This window comes from Glycine max, chromosome 13 (genome assembly GCF_000004515.6).
Source record: "Glycine max cultivar Williams 82 chromosome 13, Glycine_max_v4.0, whole genome shotgun sequence".
NCBI classification, from domain to species: Eukaryota; Viridiplantae; Streptophyta; class Magnoliopsida; order Fabales; family Fabaceae; genus Glycine; species Glycine max.
This window is the reverse complement of record NC_038249.2, coordinates 34,257,162-34,280,036: the sequence shown is the minus strand read 5'-3', so window position 1 is coordinate 34,280,036 and position 22,875 is coordinate 34,257,162. Positions and strand designations below refer to the sequence as shown.

Sequence of the window (22,875 nt, the reverse complement as noted above, 5' to 3'; positions counted from 1 at the left end):
AATTATTTTCAATTAATTACTAAAATAATTTTAAGCAATTTAATGTTAGTTTTAACAATTTTTAAAAGTTTATATATATTATCATTTTTTTTACCAATCTAAATACTAAATACATTTTTTTTTATTTTTTTATATCACTATAAAATAATATCACCAAATCAAAATTTTTAAAACTGCTAAAATTATTACAAAAAAAATTACATTACAAAAAATATTAAATATATAATTCAGAAAATCTTATTTACAATTTTAAAAAAAATTAAAACCTACGGATCAACAATCCGTATGTTTCTAAAAAAATTTCACGTACCTCTTCTTCTCCGGTGACGAATAACGATCCAACTTCACCGTATACTTCTAAACAATGCAATTACCCCATCGGAGATAAAAAAAAAAAAAAACATTTAAAAAAGGAGCCTAACGGAAGCTAATGGAAGCAACTTACAATAAAGAGTGAGATTTGGCGGGGGGGGAAAAAGGCGCTACAAAAATGAAAAACAGATGCAGCTATTTATAACTAAAAATATCCTTTTCGAAAATTGTTGGGTGTCCCAGAAAAATGGTGGGTGCCCCAAGCCCTTGCCTAAATTTAAACTCTACAATTGGTTTTTGTTGAAGTTCTATAATTATAATTCTGTAATACAAAAATCACAACTGTAATCTATTTTTTTTGGAATATAATTAAAAAAAATACAAAACACTAGTGAAAATAAGATTCCGGAATTCAATATAACTATACTCCACATGTGATATTATTTCCCAAATTAAACAGTTAAACTACAGGTTTTAGTTTCCGGTAATGATACAGATATTTCGGAAATATTCAACAGAATTCTGAAATATCTAATTCGTAGGCCAGTAAACAAATGGGCAAAACCAGGTAGGTACAAACATTCATCTGTGAGAGGGTGCGTGGTGGGGGTAATTGAGGGATATTAAAAATTATGGAGTGCAGGTAGAAAATTGTGGGGTGCAGAAGTAAAGGTCTCCATGAATTTTATTTTTATTTGTTTAGATTTGGATTCTGATCAGACCTGTCTATACTATTTTATTGAGTGATCCTGTCTAGGAGTCTTTCCATGGGCTGGTAATTCTTTCAATTCTCTCCCATAAAAAAAATATAATATCTTATTTGTTGTTAATAGGATTGTTTTTGAAGAAATATACATGTAAGAAAAACCAATTCTTTTAGAATTTTTATATTCTCTTAGAATAAAAAAATAAAACTATTTTTCTTAAAAAAAATACTACAAAAAGATGCAATCATATCTCCCAAATAAAGTGGCTTGTAAGATAGACTTGCAAGTCATAAATCATAATAGACACGAAAAATGGGGGTTGCAAGCGATTTGTGAGCCGCTACATTGCTTGAATGAAGTAAGAATTAGGGAGGAGAAAATTACAGAACAAGAAAGATAAAAGAAAATAAAAGAACATCTCTTTTTTAAACGAGTTAAAAATAGTTATGAAAGAGATTTTGGGATGGTAGGGAAGAGAAACTGAGAGAGGGAGAAAGCGGGTGTTAGGTTTTGTTTTTTTCTTCTTTTTCTGAATGGATTGGACAAAGAGTCCAACTTAGGTTTTGTTTTTATTTCAACTTTATTGAATAATTTTTTATAGCATGAAAAATTAATTTTATATTAAGAAAAATGATAAGAAAAAGTTTAAATTGTTACAGTTAAATATGTTTTTTGCTTGAATAGAAATTATATGATTTTATATATTTATCTTTTATGTTCTATTTCTTCATTCAAATAGATTAAAAAGAACTTTTTTACATTTTTATTTTCATTTATTCAAATAATATATGTTCTTTATTTTTATTTTTTTATTTCTCTTGTTTCTTTTCCTCTTATGCTTTTCTCTATATTTTATTACTCATCCAATATAAAAGTAAGTCTTATATAACAATTTTTTAATTGAATAAAATGATCTAAATATATTTTTAAAATAAGAGCATACATGAGTCATTTAAAAAGAACGAATGGTCGTGAAAGGAATTTGCCTATTGAAATATGCCACATGTTTTAAGAGATAAAAGGAAAATAATAATTATTAATTACAATAATTATTAAGATTAAAAGAATGTTATAATTTGCCAAATATATTTTATCATTTTTAGTTTTTAATTAAAAGATTGTTTTACATTTTCCACTCTAAAATACAGGTTATATTTTAAGGAGGTCAAATACTTATTTAGGAAAAAACCCATTTGCAGGAACTGAATTGTTTGAAATCCTAAAAACAAATTGCATTGGATGATTCTATATTACTGTATTTATTTCTCTTCAAAAAAAAAAAAACTACTATATTTATTTTTATTAGAATTCATCTGCTACTCCCACGTGGAAAATAAAGTTTACGTGCTCTTTCGTATTTTATTGCTGCTTTTGGTGATAGGATGAACATATGAGACATAATGCTGATGTGAGCTACATGAGGTCAGGTTTCATTTATCATTCCCAATTGAAATGACTGATAACAGTAAAACTTAAATGCTACTAGAGTAATTAAGCATGATAGTTTATTTTCCTAATCTCTAGTTAAGCATAAAGTAAAATAAAATTATTTTAAATTATATTATATATCGTTTAACGTTAAATAAATAAATAATCTAAATATTATTTTAAAAATTGAATATATTACTTTTCGCAAACAATTTCAATTAGATATTAAGATGATTATCAATATGATTTTTTAAACATAATATTCAATATAAAAATGTAGAATATTTAGAATTTTGCAAACAAACAAAAATATTTTCTCTTCTAACCGTATGAACTTAATTATTATTTACTTATTAAAAATACAATATCAATTAAATATTTTCAAAATATTATTAGGATGAATTTAATTAATATTTACTTATATTTCAGTCCAAAATATACATGATTTTTTTTTGTAATGAAGAAAAAATACAACTAAAATATTACGTACCAAAAGCAGATTTTGACTACTGCTGTTTCTTTATTTATTTATTTTTTTTTTTGAGTGGTCGAAGATACTTTATTTATAACTATTAGAAAAGAAATAATTTTATTTTATATATTTTTAGAAATATTTTATTCTCGATTGTTATAATATTTTTTAATTTCTAATAATAATTATATCTTTTAAATATTAAATAATAATATAAAATTATTTTACAGAAATTAAATTGGGACAATAATATGCAATTAGCACGTGATGTTTTTGCTCGCAAAATTTGGAATTGGATCCCTCACAAGTAACTTTGAGATTTTATTATTTATATATAACTCTTTTAATTTATCAGTCTTTTCTAAGTATAATATTTAATCCTGTAAGTGTGTAAGTGTAAGAGACTTCCACTATAGCAAAAAAGAGTAAAAAGTGTTGTCCCGCCAAACTGACTTTTCCCCAAAATCACGTGCAATCATGGTTCCACTTTGGGACCAATACGACAAATTAAATTAATCCATACACTGTCTAGCCAACAAGGTATGATAAGGATCCGGTAGAATAGACATTATAAACAAAATAGCACTAGTATTAAACAAGACCCTGTCAAATTAATTGTGACTTTTTCTTCTAAAATTTTCAGTTTTTAAAGCAAACTAGCCCCCTATGTAATATTGATAAATAAAAACCAGTTGTTCTACGTCATGTGAAAGGTTTAACATGTTGTCAAGGATGCGACTGAACAATAAATATAATTCAGATAAAACCAAATTTAAATCATTAAATATAATTAAGATGCATTTTTAAATTAATTTCAACTATAGGTTTTATATATTGCAATACATGTTATGATGAGAAAAATTCATTTGAGGCAAACCGACCACTTAGTAGAGGTAAATAGGGGTCATGAGTTTAGCTAAAATATCAGTCATTTTAGAGTAGAGGAAATAATTTAAAAATTATATTTTTAAAAAATATTTTTTCTCTAAGGTGTTTATAATTGAAATTTGATATTAAAAATAAAAAATAGTTATTAAAAATATTTTAAAATATTTTTCATTAAATCAAATAAATAATTAAAATTTATTTATATTTAAGTCTATTATATTTAATTGATGACATTTCTTTTGCGTGGGTAGTATATTTTTTAGGGGATTTTGGAATATTTAAAAATAAAACAATAATCAATGAGTAATAATGGACTCGTACTTTAAAACTTTAAACTGACAGCCCACACACGGCAATTAAATTTGCCTTTATATCATGACAGTATGGGATAAATGCCCGTCCTTTTCGTTATAAGACTGCATCTACGATAAGTGACTCGTGGTTAACGTTAATGAATTGTTTAACGATCTAAATGGTGATGCAATGACATACGATTTTGGTGTGTTTATACAAATAAAAATGATTTATTTAATAGGAAAATTTATATTTGATTCTTATCATATAAAAAAATTTTGAATCAGCATTAATCATACAATATGAATATGATTAACCTTTGATATTCAATGAGTTGGAAAAATTCATGGATTACTTGAATGAATACCATTGAAGATGCTCTGATAGGTAGGCAACCTTAGAGATCATTTAGTAAGAGATAAGTTTTTGGTTTTCAGAATCACAGGTTAAAAAATTTAGTTTCTCATATTTAATATGTATTTTTTTAAAAATAATATTCTTAAAAAAATGATGTTTTCTAATAATGTTTTTAATCAATTTCTCACCAAAATGTTATCACAAGGGAGGTGAACTTCTTTTTTCGAGCTTAATTTTTCTACTACTATAATAAAAATATTATATTATTCTTTATTAAATTATATAATGTGATAAATTATTAAATAATCAGTAAAAATATGTAAAATTATTTGATTCTTAAAAAATTTATCTAAAAATTTTCAATGATCAATCAAATAAATTTTATTTATTTTAAATAAGCATGAGTACGAGGATTCATGATTTTTAGACATGAAAAATCTTCTCTATCAAACGTTCTCCTAGGCAAAGTTTGGTTGAGTGAAGCAGAATGAAAAAAATAAGAATTTAAATTAAAATGAATTGAAAAAGTCGTTCATGAGACTCACACTAACAAGTAAAAATTTGATTAAATTGCATTTTTGGTTCTTATAATTAGAAATTCATACTTTTAGTTTTTTTATTTCTAAATCAAGATATTTAGTTCTATTATTTTAAAAAATAAACAATTTTGGTCATTTTATTAATTAATCATCCAAAATCAAATGTTGATTTTAATGTGATATATTGATACTGACGTGAAACATACGTAGACTATTAAGACTATTGACATGATGTTTATGTGAAAAAAAATTAAATGAAGTAAAAAATAAAAAAAGTTTTTTTTCATAGAAATTGAACTCATAATCCTTTATTCATAAACAAAATAATAAATCATTAAGACATTTGCCTTATTTAGTAAACAAATTAACACTATTTTTTATCTATCATTAGTCAAGAGGTATTAATTTTTTTTTCAAATCATTAAAATTCATAAATAAGAAAAAAATTAATATATAAATATTTTTAATTTTACATAAATAATTAGAGTAAAAATAAGCTATATATTAAAATAATTTTTTTAAAAAATATGTAAATAATTTATACATTATTTTATGAAATTTAATTATAAATTGGTAAATAAAAATAAAAATATGTAAACTATTCAAAATAAAATAAAAAATATTTATATATTAAATATTTTTTTAATTTATATATATTTAAAAAATAACTTTTGACTGATGATGCATAAAAAATAATATTAATGTAGTTAACTAAATAAAAATAAATGATTTAGTTATTTATTACTTTCTTTATTAATAAAGGATTATGCCTTCAATTTTTATTAAGACGTTTTTTATTTCTTATTTTATTTAATATTTTTTCATAAAAGTATCATACTAACGATTTACATAAATTTTATGTCAATATCAATATGACACATCAAATCAATGTTTGATTTTAGGTGGTTAACGGTTGGAAGAATCAATTTTTTTTAGAAATTATTCAAAAACTAAAGGTCTTAATTTAGAAATAAGAAAACAAAAATCATGAATTTAAAATTATAGGAAGAATAAAACTTTAATTTAACCTATTTTTTTTTTCTCATTTTAAACTTATTTAAACACAATCAAACTATGATTTAATTGTTTAGTTGGAGTAGGAACGAGGATTGGAGCTAATAAGTATTCAAAAATGGATATTGTTATATTGATCAGCAGTAGTATTTAATTTGAAGGATATTGATTCAGGAATCAATTAAAAAAAAAATAGTTAGTTCAAATTAAATACTACTGCTGATAACGAATGAATGAGTCGTCCCTAGCTAGTTCTCATCACAGTAGATTATATGAAGAAAAAAAAACTCATAATGCCTTTGTGACTTTTTATCTGATATATATTCAGTACTTAAACTATGGTTTTGTTGTTCCTTTCGTGGAGTCCATGTTTTGGTTCTATAGGGGTTGATGTTAAAAAGAAAAAGGGTTGCAAATAACACCGAATATGGTTAGATTTTAGGTGGAAAATGTGGCAAGTGACAAGTTGCCTCCAAATGATAGGTTGCTTCGTCGTCCATAAATACCAATGACTGAAGCTTTTTCATTCTTTTCAGGCAAAACAGTAGCAAGATAGGTATGTGTTCTGGAGTGTCTAAACTGTTCTTGTGTAAGATTTATTAGGAGAAAAGAATTGAAGTTGGATAGATAACAACGTAATTATTAACAACTTTGTTTCACGAAATCTTATTACATGGATTTCTTTTAATTAAGAATATAGACCCAAAATAGTCTTTGACAAAACACAGTAGAATATCTTAGTGAAATTAATCTTCTCGTTTTTTTTTTTTTCATTCTTAGCTAGTGATCATTGCTCCGACTTCCCTTTGTTTCAAAATTCAGAGGGTTTTAAGTATATCTCTTTTTACTTGGTCAATTAAATTATAGCCAATGTGCTTTATTGTTATTTTAGTCCAAAGGCCCTAGCTATTTGCATAGTTTTATTTTATTTTACGTACTACTGATTCATCTTAATTTGTATTCTGTTATCAAGAAACAAGGTATTAAAGAATCACACTTTATGGTTGAAGTGCTTGATATAAGAATAATGCATTATCATATTATATCTGAATAACGAAGGCATAAAAGTCATAATTTCATTGACTAAGCAAAAAAAAACCCAAAATCATATGAGACAAAGGGGCACCAAAACAATTATATATCTTGTTTTTTTTGTAGAGATATTCTACGGTACTCTAGAAATTTAAAGATTTTTATACTGTTATTAAGAAACCGTACGTCTCTCCTTCCTTGTCTTTTAATTTTTATGTGTCCAAACTCATTGAATATTATTTACTTGAAAAACAACAATATTCTAATTAAAACCATTAGATTTCTTTGGATATCATAATAACCATTTTTATTTTTAATCTGAACACAACCATTTGCAAGCTCTCCATAGTATATGAAAGATTTCCTCCTTCTTAATAACATTAGACTTTACCAAGGAAATACAGCCTGAGTGATTAAACATGATTAAACAGTATGTATGCATTATTATAATCTTCTAACATCGAAGAGGCCCCACCTAAAGTGTCATAAAAAAATATCGTGTTTCTTCGTGATCTAATCTCGATCATCAATCCTGTTCAGTATATGCTTATTAAGGTCATGTTTGGTTCAAAATAAAGAAAAAATAAGTTATTTAAGACACAAATGGAGTGAATATGTTTGGTTCTGGTGATTTTGAAGAGAATAAAGTTATAAATTTCTCTTTTTCCAGTTAGAGTAAAATCAATTTTTTTTCATAAAAATCAATTTTTTAGACATCAAAAATTGATTTTTTGTTTCTTTGATTTTTAGAAAAAAATTCAAATTTTTAGCCAAAAAAATGATGTTTTAGGTACAACAAATGGATTTTCTTTGACTCAAAAAATATTATTTATCACCTATTTCTCTTAAATCAAACAATATAATATATCATTTTATATTTATTTTCTTTTTTGTTTTTCAAATTATTTCTCTTCTATTTTTATCTATCTTATTTCTTTCCTTTAAATACAAACACATCCTAATAGTATTCCTACTTTTGCAGGTAAAAAATATTTTCTAATTAGAATTGAAGCTCAAGACTCTATTTTTGTTGTAACTCTTCATGAAGTTATCATGACAGATGTGAAACTTATACGTGAGAGGCCCAGTTAATTGATGCACTTGTTGGCCCTATGACATTGTCGCTGTGGTTAAGGCACTTGCTCATGTCAACGATAATGTTGCAGGAGTCAAGTCAGCAAACAGAAAACAGCAGCGTATATCATGTTGGTTCAATCCCAAGTGATACTGTAATCTTCATCACGGTTGCGCTGCAAATTCGATATTGTAAAAAATTATGAACAAATACAGATGATGATATATTGTGATACAGTCACAATTGCAGTTGCAAATACTTAAAAAAATCTTGAGGTTGTTGCGGTCACAATTTCAGTTATAAATTGTTTTTTTAAGGTGGTCAGCTGGTCATGAAGTGAGGTGAGGTAGTTTCCATTGAAATGACTTAGTGTGTGTTTGGAAATGTGATGAATTATGTTCTAAAAATCATGATAGCCTTAAAATTAATTACTCTCTGGTGTGGTGTACGTAAAATTATGGTGAGATACCGTGATTTTTGAGTCCTCACCCAGTAATCAAAACACACTATTAAACTAACGGTGTAAACCTACGTACGTGGCTGTGGAGGTTGTAATATAAAGTTTCCAATAGTGGAACTTTGAAAAAATGGTAGGTGGGATTTGCAGCTGGTTATCAATTTGCAGGAGATCTTCTTGCTATTTTTCGGAGAGAAAACAAAGAGGAATTGAACTGGGAAGGAGAAAAAGCTTTGAGATATGAGATTTAGAGAAAAACAGAGAGAAGATCTTCTTGCTATTCTCATTAAGAACTAGTTTGGAATTTCAAGAACTAAGTTGGATTATCTACGTGACACATCATCTCACTAAGTCATTTGCCATATTATAGGTTAGCTCAAGAGTAAACCAATAAGCTCCTTTAGGTCTATCAATAAAAAAAAGAAATTTATTTTTAGTATTTAATATAAAGCAAAAAAAACCTTTATATATTGAAAAAAATCATATATATTAATAAAAAAATATCAGCATATAATTTTTATTTAAAGTAATATTTTCTTAAAAATTTATTTTAAGTACCTACCGTTGGATTAGTCCTCATCAAAGTCGTATACAATGCAAAAGATCATTTAGGCCGTTGCCTTAAGCCCCAAATTGTGGCCATTGTAGAGTGATTCAATTCCATGCTTCCATAGATAAAACTGTGTTACGTTTAATTCATTACTAATAGCCTAAGTATAAAAAGTGTCAAGATTTAAAACTGATTGAAGATTTGAAGTCACAGCAGAAACGTTACAGTTTTAAGCCAATATTTAATGTTATCTATCTATTTTCAGTGTTTCCATTATTTGAATAATATATACAACCAAATGATATCTTAATAATAATAATAATAATAAATTGCTAATAATAATTCTACCTATAAAAATGCTAAACTTGAGCTATTTTTAATGTTAATAACTAATTATTAATTTCGAATCTTCTTAGTTATTTAGTTCATTCTTTTTTGTCTTTATCTTCATATGCTTTTGAAGATCTGAAATGAATTGTTTAAATAATTTTACAGCTCAAATTAAAAGTTTTAAAAAATTAATATTTAATTAGTATTGCATTAAGTCGTTTTAAAAATTGTCTTAGGCGTCGAAATATCTATATATACAAGGCCCTGGTCCTAATCAACTGTGTAAATCTATTATTGTCTAATGTTATGGAGTTTACTTGACAGAAGCACAAATTTCGTTCAATTATAATTAATTAACTTATTAGTTAGAAAGCATGTGATTAATTTCTCTGTTAAGGGAGGACAAACATGCCCCATCGTATTTTTTTTTACAAACAATTCAAGTGTTCCCTTAAAAATGTTTTATTAATCGAAAAGAAACAATAAACTTTAAGTGATTTGACCAAAGCTAGCTAGGGCCACGACAATGCGTCCCCACCACTATTCCAATCACTGAACTTTGATCAGTAGCATCTAATAATATTATCTTGCTTTTCTAAAAGACATTAAGGATTCAAAGCAACTGACACTATTATATGAGAAGCGTTCTCTTTTCATGGAATGAGTATTTTCAGCTGTTGAAGTTGAGATACAGAAATCTGTTGGCTGGAGTATTGACATGGAGAACAACCCTAGTTCATCCAGAGTTGACAGAAAATTCATTGAGAGGAATAGAAGAAATCAAATGAAAGCTCTCTTTCGCAAACTAAACTCACTTGTGCCTCATCAAAGATCAAAGGTTTTCCTGTCTTTCACACTACTCCTTCTCTTAGCTGCTCATATATTGTATACAAGCAAAGTTATACGTAGTAAGAGTGATGATATTTTGACATTTAAAATTTGTAAACACTTCACCAAAACCTTAATTCTCTTTATCTCTATCTTCTCTCTCATTATATCATAAATTATCAATCTTATCTGTCATTTTTTTCTTTTCTTATATCTCTCGAGATATCTACACCCCTTGAAGTGTCCAAATATATGTTTTCATGTAATAAAAACTAAATAGTAATAGTTGGACGAGACCTAATTGCACATTCAAAGAGTGCAAATAGCTCAATATATGATATATATTTTTCATTTTTTTCTCTTTTTTTTCTTGTCATATTGCATCATCAATCATATCAATCACTTAATATTTCTTATTTATTTTCATCCCTCTCTTGCTGTCTACACTCTACACCTCTTAAGTCTTGAGTGTGATCAAGATTCTTTTTTCTAGTTTGGCAGATGATTATTCTTTCGTTTGAATCTGTTGTAGGAGGCCATTCCACTGCCGGATCAGCTAGAAGAAGCCACAAACTACATAAAGAAACTACAGATTAATCTGGAGAAAATGAAGGACAAGAAGAACATGCTACTAGGAAATGAAAGGCCAAATGAGAGAATGAATAATGATGGAAGGAGGGTGGGATTAAAATCTCCACGGATTGAAATCCAACAAATGGGTTCAGCCTTAGAGGTTGTTCTAATAACTGGGTTGGATTCTCAGTTCATGTTCGGTGAAACCATTCGTGTTCTTCATGAAGAAGGAGTAGATGTTGTTAACGCTAGTTATAAAGTTATTGAAGATGCAGTTTTCCATTCAATACACTGTCAGGTGAGCTATATATAAATCCAACCGCTATCTGATCTTTCATTTGTATATATGCAACTAGAGGAATTATTATATGATTAAGGAGTACTATGCTTCCCATCAATTTTAATTTGACATATGTGATATGTGTTATTAACTCTTCTTATAAATTTAAAATATCAATCATATGCAACCTAAAAAGTTGGTCAGAACTATAGTTTGAACCATGTAATAATTTCATTATCTGAGTCTGGTTGCATTTTACAGGACAAGGAAGAAACTGCCAACGGAGCTGCGAGGATATCTGAGAGGTTGAAGAACTTCATCCATGATTCTAGCTACAATGCTTTTTAAATGGGAGTCATTATTATTATTATATACTCAATTTTTCTTCCATTTCATTTTACATAAGTTTTCTTTCTACTTTATTTTTCTTATATCATTTCTTTTATGTATCACTTTCTTCTTCTTTTTCTCTGTTTTTCTTTTACTTCCATCTGTTCCCCCCATATATGGAATGTACACGTAGCCTTAACTTTTTCCTAGTGTAAGACGCGTAAATTGGGAATGTTTGCTGTAACCATTTTGGTGGAAATCTAATTAAATACGGATAATTCTAGAGGATACTACTACTACCATTTTACTATCTAAGTATCTAGCTAGCAAGTAAATTCACATTGTCTGCTTGATGTCTCCTTGTTTCACGGAAATTAGTAGTCTTATTTTACTGTACTTCCACTTCTGCTCAGGATACTCAGACAGACTTTCTGAACCAAAAGATAGAGTTACATTATTTTTGTGCAAATCTTTCAGCAGTTTTTATATAATTTTGTTTTTAAGTTAATTTCTCTTCATCATATTATTAATTTATTTCACATAAAACTAAATAAAAGTTAATAAATTAGTTAATAATAACTAAAATTTAAAAAATTAATTTATTAAATTATAAGTGTTCATTCAAATGAATCTTAAAAATATAAAATATAAAAAAATAATAAAATTGTGATTTATTTAAAAAGATAATAAAAATTTTTGATAATATATTAAGGTTAAAAGAAAGAAAAATATAAAAAAAAACTTTAAATTAAAAACTATTGTTTTAAAATATATTATTTTGAGTAGCAATACTAAAAATTATAAAAAAAAAATTGTTTATCAAATAGTAAAAAAAATTAACAAATAAAAAAAGTTAGAAACTAATTAAAATAAATTATTGAACATAGTTTGTATATTTTTTTTCTTTTAATTATAAAAAAAGTTATTAAACTTTTTGCATAAATAAATCCTCCGTGTCATATATGTACGTGGCATTTGTATTATTTTTGGAAATTATAAACGAAATGAAAAGTCTCCAAGACTAAAATATTCCAAAGTGGGAGGTTAGCGTCTCGCATGTTTATAGAGAGGCGAATATGATAATTGGTTGCCTTGATTCATGGCTTATGGACAACAATTAGGCTTGTATTGTCATTAACTCATTATAGACATCCCAGCGGCTGTGTTATCTTTTTTCTTGAATATGTAATGGGTTATCTACATTTCATACTATTCATTTCTACCTGCTATGCTTGAGGCTTCCCTATGCAAAAATAAAAAATAAAAATCCAACTAAATTTTAATATGAATAGAACACACACATATTCTTTCATTTCAAACCACAAATAAATAACAAATAACTTATTCTCTCAATTAAATACACAACTTGAAACATGATTGTCCTTACTCATTCAATTTGAACTTTTAATATTCTTTTTTAAATATACATTTCACTCACTACTCCCATGGCCAATTAAAAAATTTCTTTTCGACTATATCAAACTAATTTTATTTTATTCGTATACTTGATTTTTAAGATATATTAACTGTTTAACAGGTTTCATTCCTAGCATTAGTACAACTTGCGCCCTATTAGAGAACACATTAAAGAAAATTGATCCGATTTGGGATAGTGAATTTTTAGAAGGCCAATATTTTTTATATTTAATTTAGTCCTTTATTTTTTTTTAAAAAAAATTAACTTGGGTCTTGATTTATTTTTGGTTAACTTAATTTTTTATTTTAAAAAATTTATTTTGGTTCTTTATTTTTTTAAAAAAAAAATTAGTTAAAAGTGAAGTGGAGGGGAAGGAGAGAAAGTTGAACAAAAAATCACTTTTAAATGATTAACGATATTAGTTTAAATAGACTAAATGATTAAACTGAAAAAAAAAGATAAATGATCAAATTGAAAAAAAAAACAAGCGATTAAATTGAAAAAAAGAAGATAAATGATCAAAGTAAATTTTTTAAAAGAAAAATGATTAAAATGAAAAAAAAAAGATAAATAATCAAATTAAATTTTATAAAAAAATAAATAATCAAACTGAAAAAGAAAAAATAAATGACCAAATAAGTTTTTTAGAATTGTTACTCGTGTTAATCAAATGGCTAAAAATCTCTCTGTTATCTAGGAATTCCAAATTTAGAAGCCCTACTAATTTGTAGGGATTGATGCATCAGATTGGTTATGCATCAAATTTAGAAACCATATGGGAATTTTAAAACAAGTTTCTCAAAACTCTTCAAAATAACATTTTGGTATTTTAAATCCACCCCATAAAAAAAATAGTCAAAAAAAGAGATTCTATAATTTATTTTGTATTTCTGAATTTTGAGATGATCGAAGATTTTTAGTTCGAATTTATTGTAAAATAACGTCCAGTTTTTATGCTCGGTAAGTATTTGAAGTTAATTTTTGTTAGTAGTTGAAAATTCATTTAATTTAATTATTTGGTAAACAAATTTTTTTAGTAATTTTTTAGTAGTTTCTTATATTTTTTGAAATAAAAAATGTTAGATGCTAGTTTTTAATTTTTTATATTTTCTTTTATTTTTATCTTCAATATATTTATTTATTTTCCTAATTATTTTTTTTAATAATTTACGATTTTATTATTTTTTTGTCATTCTCCACCTTTTAGTTACTTCAATAATTAATTTTACCAAACATTTATAGTTTAATAGGATAATTTTTCAATTAATTTTCTCAAATATAATAAAAAATAATGTTATATAAAGTTCAATATAGATATCGACAAATGATTGATTCAAATGATATTGGATTGTGTCCTTCCTTAAATAAAATTGATGTTCAAATTTTGTGAATGAAATTAAAATGTGATTGGATGGTTAATGAAATACTTCACTAAAGGTGGGTAAGATTTTTGAACAAAATAAAACTAGTGAATGTTCCATATACAAAAAGAAGTCCAATATATCTTTAATGAAAGAGAGTAACGTCGATGAATGGATATTTTTTTTCCTCAATTAATCAAGAACAAATGAATTGAGAGATATAAAATTAATTGAATAATTAAGAAAAAAAAGGTGTCAACAAGAACTTTTATAGGGAAAAAATGTTGACTACAAAACATCCCCCCAACTAATAGAATTTCTCAATAAAAAGAACTATAATGTTATAAGAGTTTACAAGTCATGTTACAATAACATATAATTGTTCCAACACATATATTAATTCTTTTTCCTGCATAAATTAGAATAATCCTCTATCATGATCATAAGAGTGATCATATATATTTTACAACAACATACAGTGAGAATGGTCAGTTGTAAGTTTATAGTTCTACGTCGTACATATTGCTACCTTTCGATCCCTATTATATATTGCTGTTTAGATTTTGCTTTCTCATGCTTTCGGTTACACATAAAAGTTGCAAAATCTGATGAAAAGGTCTTTATTAATTTAATTATATAACTAGGGTTACCATGTTTCTATATATTTAAATATTCAGTTTGGAGAAAAAGTAAGGGAACGTGAAAGAAAAGAAAAGGACAATGAATCTATAATCAGGAAACATTAATTAATAAATTATAGCTTTTCGTTTCGACAAACGATAAGTTCATTGTTTTTTTATTCCCTCTACTTTTTTTTACGTATTGTTTTTTATTTTTATTTTTTATTTGCGCAACAAGGAGGTGTTTTGTTTTTTTCAATCTTCTTAGGGGGTGGGTGGGTGAATTAACGAGGAGTTGTTTCATTCATGCGTGACAATAGGGCGAATTTGGCTCTCCTTATTACTCTTGTTACTTCAAAAGATGGGACATGTTCGAAAATTTGGAGAAACAAACATAAAAAATTTAAATCCAACCTTGTAACACTTCTAATAATAGCCCTTACACAACATCTCTTTATAAGTTGAAAATATAGTTTTTTTTTTCTAAAATACATTGAGCCGTAAATACATAAAGATCTAAAATAGAATTACAAAATTCCTAAAACTAACCATATCTAATAAAAAGAAAAAAAATAACTTGTAAAGGGGTAAAACAAAAGAGCGTTGCTGTTGAAAAAAAAGGGAATAATACTTGTCGCCAAAACAGATAGTTATCACTAATTGCTATAGCGCAAATCACACTAGAAGAAAGTAGAAACAAAATGCTTAGGATATAAGAATCTTAAAAATAGAAATGAATATACAATTATAAGATTTACATCACAACCACAATCAGTTACAAGTATGGGTACAAAACAAGTAAAACAATCCAATCACAAAATCTATTATGATTAATATTTATGATTTAATATGTTTTTAGTAATAAAAATATGTTTCTGATTTTTATAAAATAAATAAATTTTAATTTTGGTGAACACAACAATATGATAGGATAAACATCTTTTATTTTAATAGGATATTTGTTGTGTGAATAAATATGATAATGTTATCCTATTTTTTATATTATTTTATTGGTCTAATGTAATTATTATCCTAATGGGAGATCAAGTTGGGTTAGGAAACACCAAAATAAGATAATCTCTTTTTCTTCTTTTTCCTTCTCTGTTTCTCTATTTATATATTATGATTTTTTTATTAAACATAATATATAATAATTTGATACGTACATCTAAAGTGTATTATAAATCAAAATATTCATAATTAAGAGGAAATAAATTATATACTAATAATATAAAATAATTTTACATTATCATCCAATTATAAATTTATAACCTACCATTTATAAGAATTTGCCTTCTATGCTAACTAACATAAAACTAAAAGTTATATTAATGATAATTTGTCATCGAATAAAAGTGTAAAATTGTTTTACATCATTAGTATGATCGTTAAACTTTATTTATAATATATAATTATAAAAAATAATAATTTTATCATTTGAATATAATTTGTAGTAATATGCTATCTTGCATGGTGTTTACCAATCATTACGTAGGATAACAGCTTATTATATCATATTGTACCATATTTTGTTCATAAAATGAGCCCTTAATATTTATTAAAATTAAAATCTGCTTACAAAAGCTAGGTTTCTCAATAAGTTCATTGAAGATTGACAGCTCAAAATATGGTGGGCTAAGGTCAAATTAAGCCCAATATATCATGGGAGTTGCTACGTGCACCCAGCATTATTGCTGGGGCACCCAGCAAACAGTGAAGTGGCGAAACTGCCCTTCAGCAATTATTCTTCCGGAAGAAGGTTCTTCCGGAAAGTTTCCGGAAATAATTTTTCCGGAAAGTTTCCGGAAGAATAATTTGTGTCTTCCGGAAATACTCACAGACAATTTCCGGAAGAACGTCATCCGGAATGTTTCCGGAAGAAGCTTCTTCCGGAAGAATTCCAGTGTCTTCCGGAAGAAGCTTCTTCCGGAAGTCTTCCGGAAGAAGCTTCTTCCGGAAGTTAGTTTTTTTTTTTAATGACGATTTTGCCCTTGTGTAAATTTCTTTAAATTAACGTCTTCAGGCTGTGTTTTACTGCGCTTTCTTTCTTTCTTCTTCAGGCTGTGTTGTGTTTTACTGCGCTTTCTTTCTTTCTTCTTCCGTTTGCTTTGTTTCTTCTTCCGTTTGCTTTGTTTCTTCTTCCGTTTGCTGTTGTTTCGGTGGTGGTCCCTTCAGCAGTCTGTTGGTGGTCCCGTGAAGTGAAGTATTTGAAGATTTGGTGGTCCCGTGTTCCGTATTTGAAGTTTTATTAGTGGCTGTTGTTCCTATTTTGTCGGAGGTACGCGTTTATTTCGTTTTCCGGTTAGCTTTTAGAGAAGAAAAACAGTAAAAAATGTATCCGGAAGAAATTTTAGGCACAGAAGCAGGATGGTCCGGAATGACCACTTCCGGAAGACCTTCTTCCGGAATGTTAAATTATTACTAATTTATTAATTTCTGTTTTATAATTTTTTTAATTTCTGTTTTATATATATTTCTGTTAGTTAATAATGAATTATTGGTTTAATTAGGTATAATGATATATATTGTGGATTATAATTTTTTTTGTTTTATAATGGTATATATATTTCTGTTTTATAATTTTTTTTTATTTCTGGTTTATATATGTTGTGGATTATTGATTTAATTAGGTATAATGGTATAATATTAAATGATTTAGGTAACTTAAATGTATAATGGTACAAAAATGTTTTATTAGTTGTTTATTATAGTGATAAGTTTAGTTTAAGTAAATAATGTAGTTATAAATTTAGAATATAGTGATAATTTTAATATAGTCGTGTATGATGCATATGTCCTATTAATATGTTTGTTATTTAAGGTGTAGTAAATTTTTGGATGTGGTTATATGATAATTTGAATGTACTTGTGTATGATGCATATGTCCTTAAGATGGACGAAGATCAATGGAGGTATGACTTTGCGATGTCACAAGAAGTTGATATGGATTATGATTATGATAATCAAGAAGAATGTGGAGTGAATGAACCACATGTCGATTGTTCAAATGCTTTTAATACATCTCAGGTAATCATAGATAATTTGAGTCATTGGTTGAATTGATGGTTTGTATGAAAATTAATGTGTTAGGGTTGCGTTGTAGGTATTCGCTACTCGAGATGATGTTTTGCAATGGGCTCGAACAGTTGCCCATGAAAATGGATTTGTTGCAGTGATTATGAGATCTGACACAGAGACCGGTAGCAGAGGAAGAAGTTCATTTGTGTTAATTGGGTGTGAAAGGAGTGGTACGTACAAGTGTAGAAATAAAGAATTCGTTAGAAAAGACACCGGGAGTAGGAAATGTGGTTGTCCCTTCAGGCTTCGTGGGAAACCAGTGCGTGGAGGGGAAGGTTGGATGGTGAAGTTGATCTGTGGGATTCATAATCATGAATTGGCGAAGTCCTTAGTTGGACATCCATACGTCGGGCGATTGACTAAGGAAGAAAAGAAAATTATTGCTGATATGACAAAGTCGATGGTGAAACCGAAAAATATCTTGTTAACGTTGAAGGAACACAATGCCGACAGTTACACCACGATAAAGCAAATTTACAATGCAAGAAGTGCATATCGTTCTTCAATAAGAGGAGCTGATACCGAAATGCAGCATCTGATGAAGCTTCTCGAACGTGATCAATACATTCATTGGCATAGATTGAAGGATGAAGTTGTGGTGCGTGATCACCCAGATGCAGTAAAGTTATGCAATGCATGTCATCTGGTATTTTTTATAGACAGTACCTACAAAACAAACAGGTACAGACTCCCACTACTTGACTTTGTTGGAGTGACACCAACGGCGATGACATTCTCTGCTGGGTTTGCATATCTGGAGGCTAAGCGTGTTAATAATATGGGTTTGCATATCTGGAGGCTGAGCGTGTTAATAATATTGTATGGGCTTTGGAACGATTTCGAGGCCTATTTTTAAGACACGATCGCCTCCCTCTTGTTATTGTCACTGACAGAGACCTAGCACTGATGAATGCAGTGAAAACTGTGTTTCCCGAGTCTACTAATTTGTTGTGCAGGTTTCATATCGATAAGAATGTGAAGGCGAAGTGCAAATCTTTAATCGGGGAAAAAAATGCGTGGGACTATGTAATGGATAACTGGGGTAGTTTGGTTGATTGTCCGTCCGAATACGAGTTCCATGAGTCATATCAGAAGTTTCAAGTTGCTTGTTCGCCTTGGCCGATGTTCGTTGACTATGTTAACGACACATGGATTATCCCCCACAAGGAAAAATTTATTACAGCATGGACGAATAAGGTCATGCACCTAGGCAACACAACAACAAACAGGTATTAACAACTGATTTTATTTGTTAGTAACGATTAATATTAAATGGTATTTAATTGTTGTATATTTTCATGTTTGTTGTGTATTTTAAATGTAGGGTTGAATCAGCTCATTGGGCTCTCAAAAGAGTACTACAAAATAGCGTTGGAGACCTATGTAGTGTTTGGGATGCCATGAACAACATGATCACGCTGCAACACGTCGAAATTAAAGCATCCTTTGAAACCAGTACGCATGTGGTTGGCCATGTATATAAAAAAACCTTATACAAGAGGCTTCTTGGGATGGTTTCGAGGGATGCTTTAAATCAGATTGCTTCTGAGATTGACCGTCTACGTTATCTCGGCAACAATCTCTCTTCTTGTGGTTGTGTGATGAGAAGCACGCACGGGCTTCCTTGTGCATGTGAGCTTTCTAGGTATACTGCTAGCAGCATCCCATTGGAGTCAGTCCATCTTTTTTGGAGGAGACTTTGCTTTTCAGACCAAGGGTTATGTGAGACGGAAGTCACCATCAAGGAAGAAATAGAGGTCATATCTAAAAGGTTTGATGAACTTGATGTGGCTGGCAAAGTAAATCTGAAGAGTAAACTTCGAGAAATCGCATACCCTGATCATAACTCTATGTGCCCTCCTCCATCAAAGGTGAACACTAAAGGTGCACCGAAGAAACCGATGAAAAGAAGTCAAACATCCACAAAGCGTGATCCGTCTTACTGGGAGTATGTTGATGCTTTTCATTCTGTTCAAAGCAGCAACTCTCCAGTGAAACGAAGTGCATCATGTTCTCAACCGCGTCAGCCAACAAGGATCATCCCGATGTTGGATCAATTTGCGTCATTCTTTCAAGGTTTCATTCGTGACGTTGTGGATGTGAAAGCGGACGGTAACTGTGGATATCGGTCCATTGGCGCTTTATTAGGTATGGGGGAAGATTCGTGGCCGTTAGTGCGTAATGAATTGCTTAAAGAACTTGGCAGGTGGTCGCATGAGTACATGAACCTCTTCGGTGGCACAGAGAGATTTGAACAATTAAAGTTGTCCCTACTTGTTGATGGATTTTCAAAGGTATGTTTTTAGGTTAATTTTTTTTAATAACAATGTTTAAATTACTTACATGTGTATGTTTGGTTCATTCAGGTTAGTGTGGACAAGTGGATGGATATAACAGACATGGGATATGTGATTGCTTCACGGTATAACGTAATCCTTGTATCGTTGTCCCAACAACAAAGCATGACATTTTTCCCTCTTAGAAGTCAACCACCACCTGACTCTTCTGGCCACCGCATCATATGTGTCGGTCACGTGTTTGGAAATCATTTTGTTCAGGTACATTGAATATAGTTAGTGTAACAATTATGCAATGACTTCGCTTGTTCGTTTGGCACGGTCAGCGCATGATATAATGTTTGTTCATGTACAACAGGTTTATTTGAAAGACCATTGTCCGTTGCCGCCCCCAGCGCTGTTGTGGTCAACCAATTGTTATTCTCAGGCAAAGCAATGGGCAATTCCATATATTAGTAGAATGCAGGAATACACAAGCTTGATGTCATTCAAAACACACTATGTAGACCTAAATGAAGACTAAACATTCATTGTTTATTTATTTGTATTCATTATGCGATATAATTCGTTGTAACCCGTCACTAACCAATTAATATTATCAACTACTCGTTTGGTTAAGCAAGGAAATTGTTGGTCCAACAAAAATCATTTACGCGTACAGCATACATCATTGTCATAATTGACAACACATAATGACATGCATGCGTGTTACAGTTTGAGCGTGACAACACATTGGTTGACTTCAGTACACATTTTGAAACTAGCAGTCGCTCAACAACACATTGGTTGACTTGACTACACATTAGCGACAACACATTGGCTGACTTGACTACACATTTACGCGTGTCTATTTTTTTGTAAACAAAGTTAAACAAAGGCTCGGTCACAACCATCTATATATATGGCAGACTAGGCTACTAAATCACATGATTCTAGGTTCGGGACTATTTCCTGATTTATTAATTATTTTAAAAACTTTTATTTTTTATGTAATTCTTACAAACAAAACTCATGATTCTAGGTTCCCTTTTTTTAAAAATAAATTTAAAACAACCGTAAACTTCGCTTAAGGACCACAAACAATCGGAATAACAAACTATATTATAAAATAATAAACTGTGCAAAACACGCCAACTATATTAAACAAAAACTGTAATAATTACAAATATTCATGTCAACTACAACACAACAATATAAATACAATGATCAATGGTCCGTGCGGCGTCTCTGACGAGCCCTGACCGTCCCATCAGCACTGGGTCCCCCTCTCGCGATCGTCAGGCAGTCCTGCATAATGTCATATAACTCTGTGCCTGCAGTGACTATCCTAAGGTTGAGCACACGCTCCAACCTCTGTGCAATCGCCTCATATCCCTCGTAATCATCCTGTCAAAGTCAGTAAAAACATTTATTATGAAATTCAAAATAAACAACAACTCATAAAACATTAAACGCGCAAATAATCTTACCACATATGGAGGGGGGTCAAATGCCACTGGAACCTGGGGGCTGGGCGGCTGTATGTAGTCCTCAGGGTCTGCAGCTGGTGCATCCCTCTGCTGGTCAGCTGCCTGGGTCGGTGTCATGAAAGGGTGAGATATGCGGAAAAACCACTCAATGTAATCCGCAGATACCTGCCCAGGCACTAAACAAGGCTGACCCGCAGGTAGTAAGTGATCCGCAAACTCCATCCACCTGTCATCTATCTGCTCCTGTGACAATCGTGCACTAGCAGGCGGCGGAGGGATGCTCTGGATGTAACCGAACTGGCGTACCACCCTCTCCGGTCGAACTGCGACGATCATAGGACCCCATCTGAGCTGACCCTGGAACGATGAAATCTCCTGAAACGCCCTAACACCCCGATGCTCCGTGTACGGCAACCAGGACACATCTGTGACGGTCAAACCATCACAACGTGCCCTGTAGGGTGCTCCTGTGATGCCCTTCATGTGCGCCTTCGACGTCAACCACCGGGAAGCACGTGGGGACGTCTCCTGGTATGTGTCGTCAGTCACGCACTGATGCACACTAGGGAAGTGCTCATAGATCCAGCACTACACAATAATTGAGGTTAACATAACATAAAAACATGTTTAAATCATAATCGAACCTAACATATTAATAAACACAAAATTTACCTGAAGTAACGTCAAGTACCCCGCAAGCTGTCGGGTGGTGGTCCTACAAGCCTCATCTAACTGGTCATACATATGAACCAGCGCGGCAACCCCCCAAGCGTAACCACCACTATGAGCGAGGTCCCGGAAAGCGTCAAGGTGGACCACATGCACGTATGTTGCACTCTTATTAGCAAAAAGAGTGCAACCGACAAGGTGCAGCAGATAAGCGCGAGCTGCGACAATCCACCGCCGGGCCTGACATCTGGTCTCATAAATGTCACGAACCCATCCTAATCGTACATATGCTCCACGTGTGAGCGCTGTCTCGGCTCTGGCCTCCTCCGCAGACACTTCCAGCAACTCCGTGAGCAAGAATCTGGCCTCCTCCGTAGAAAGAGCGTGGAAACTGTGCAAGGCGCCAGTGATCGGCAAATGTAGAATGGACGACACATCATCCAATGTGATCGTCAGCTCTCCTACTGGAAGGTGGAAGGTGCTAGTCTCACTGTGCCA

At 30.0% G+C, this 22,875-nt stretch overlaps 1 protein-coding gene and 1 long non-coding RNA gene across 2 annotated transcripts; both read left to right on the top strand.

The window, feature by feature from the left end:
- The first annotated feature begins 10,076 nt into the window (after positions 1 to 10,076).
- Positions 10,077 to 11,782, top strand: LOC100784418 (transcription factor bHLH162). The gene is made up of 3 exons (XM_003541686.4): positions 10,077 to 10,293; positions 10,816 to 11,154; positions 11,398 to 11,782. The coding sequence occupies exons 1-3, from the start codon at positions 10,174 to 10,176 to the stop codon at positions 11,482 to 11,484; spliced, it is 546 nt and encodes a 181-aa protein (XP_003541734.1). The 5' UTR covers positions 10,077 to 10,173; the 3' UTR covers positions 11,485 to 11,782.
- An 8,655-nt stretch (positions 11,783 to 20,437) lies between these two features.
- LOC121173331 (uncharacterized) lies at positions 20,438 to 20,697 on the top strand. Its single transcript, XR_005887964.1, has 2 exons — positions 20,438 to 20,500; positions 20,598 to 20,697. It is a non-coding gene; the product is annotated as an uncharacterized lncRNA (long non-coding RNA).
- Positions 20,698 to 22,875: the final 2,178 nt, after the last annotated feature.

Excerpts from the sequence above, each read along its gene's own strand:
- LOC100784418 (XM_003541686.4), top strand. The coding sequence starts at position 10,174 with ATGGAGAACAACCCTAGTTCATCCAGAGTTGACAGAAAATTCATTGAG. Across the intron at positions 10,294-10,815 it reads TGCCTCATCAAAGATCAAAG|GAGGCCATTCCACTGCCGGA; the intron begins GTTTTCCTGTCT and ends AATCTGTTGTAG. Across the intron at positions 11,155-11,397 it reads TCCATTCAATACACTGTCAG|GACAAGGAAGAAACTGCCAA; the intron begins GTGAGCTATATA and ends TGCATTTTACAG.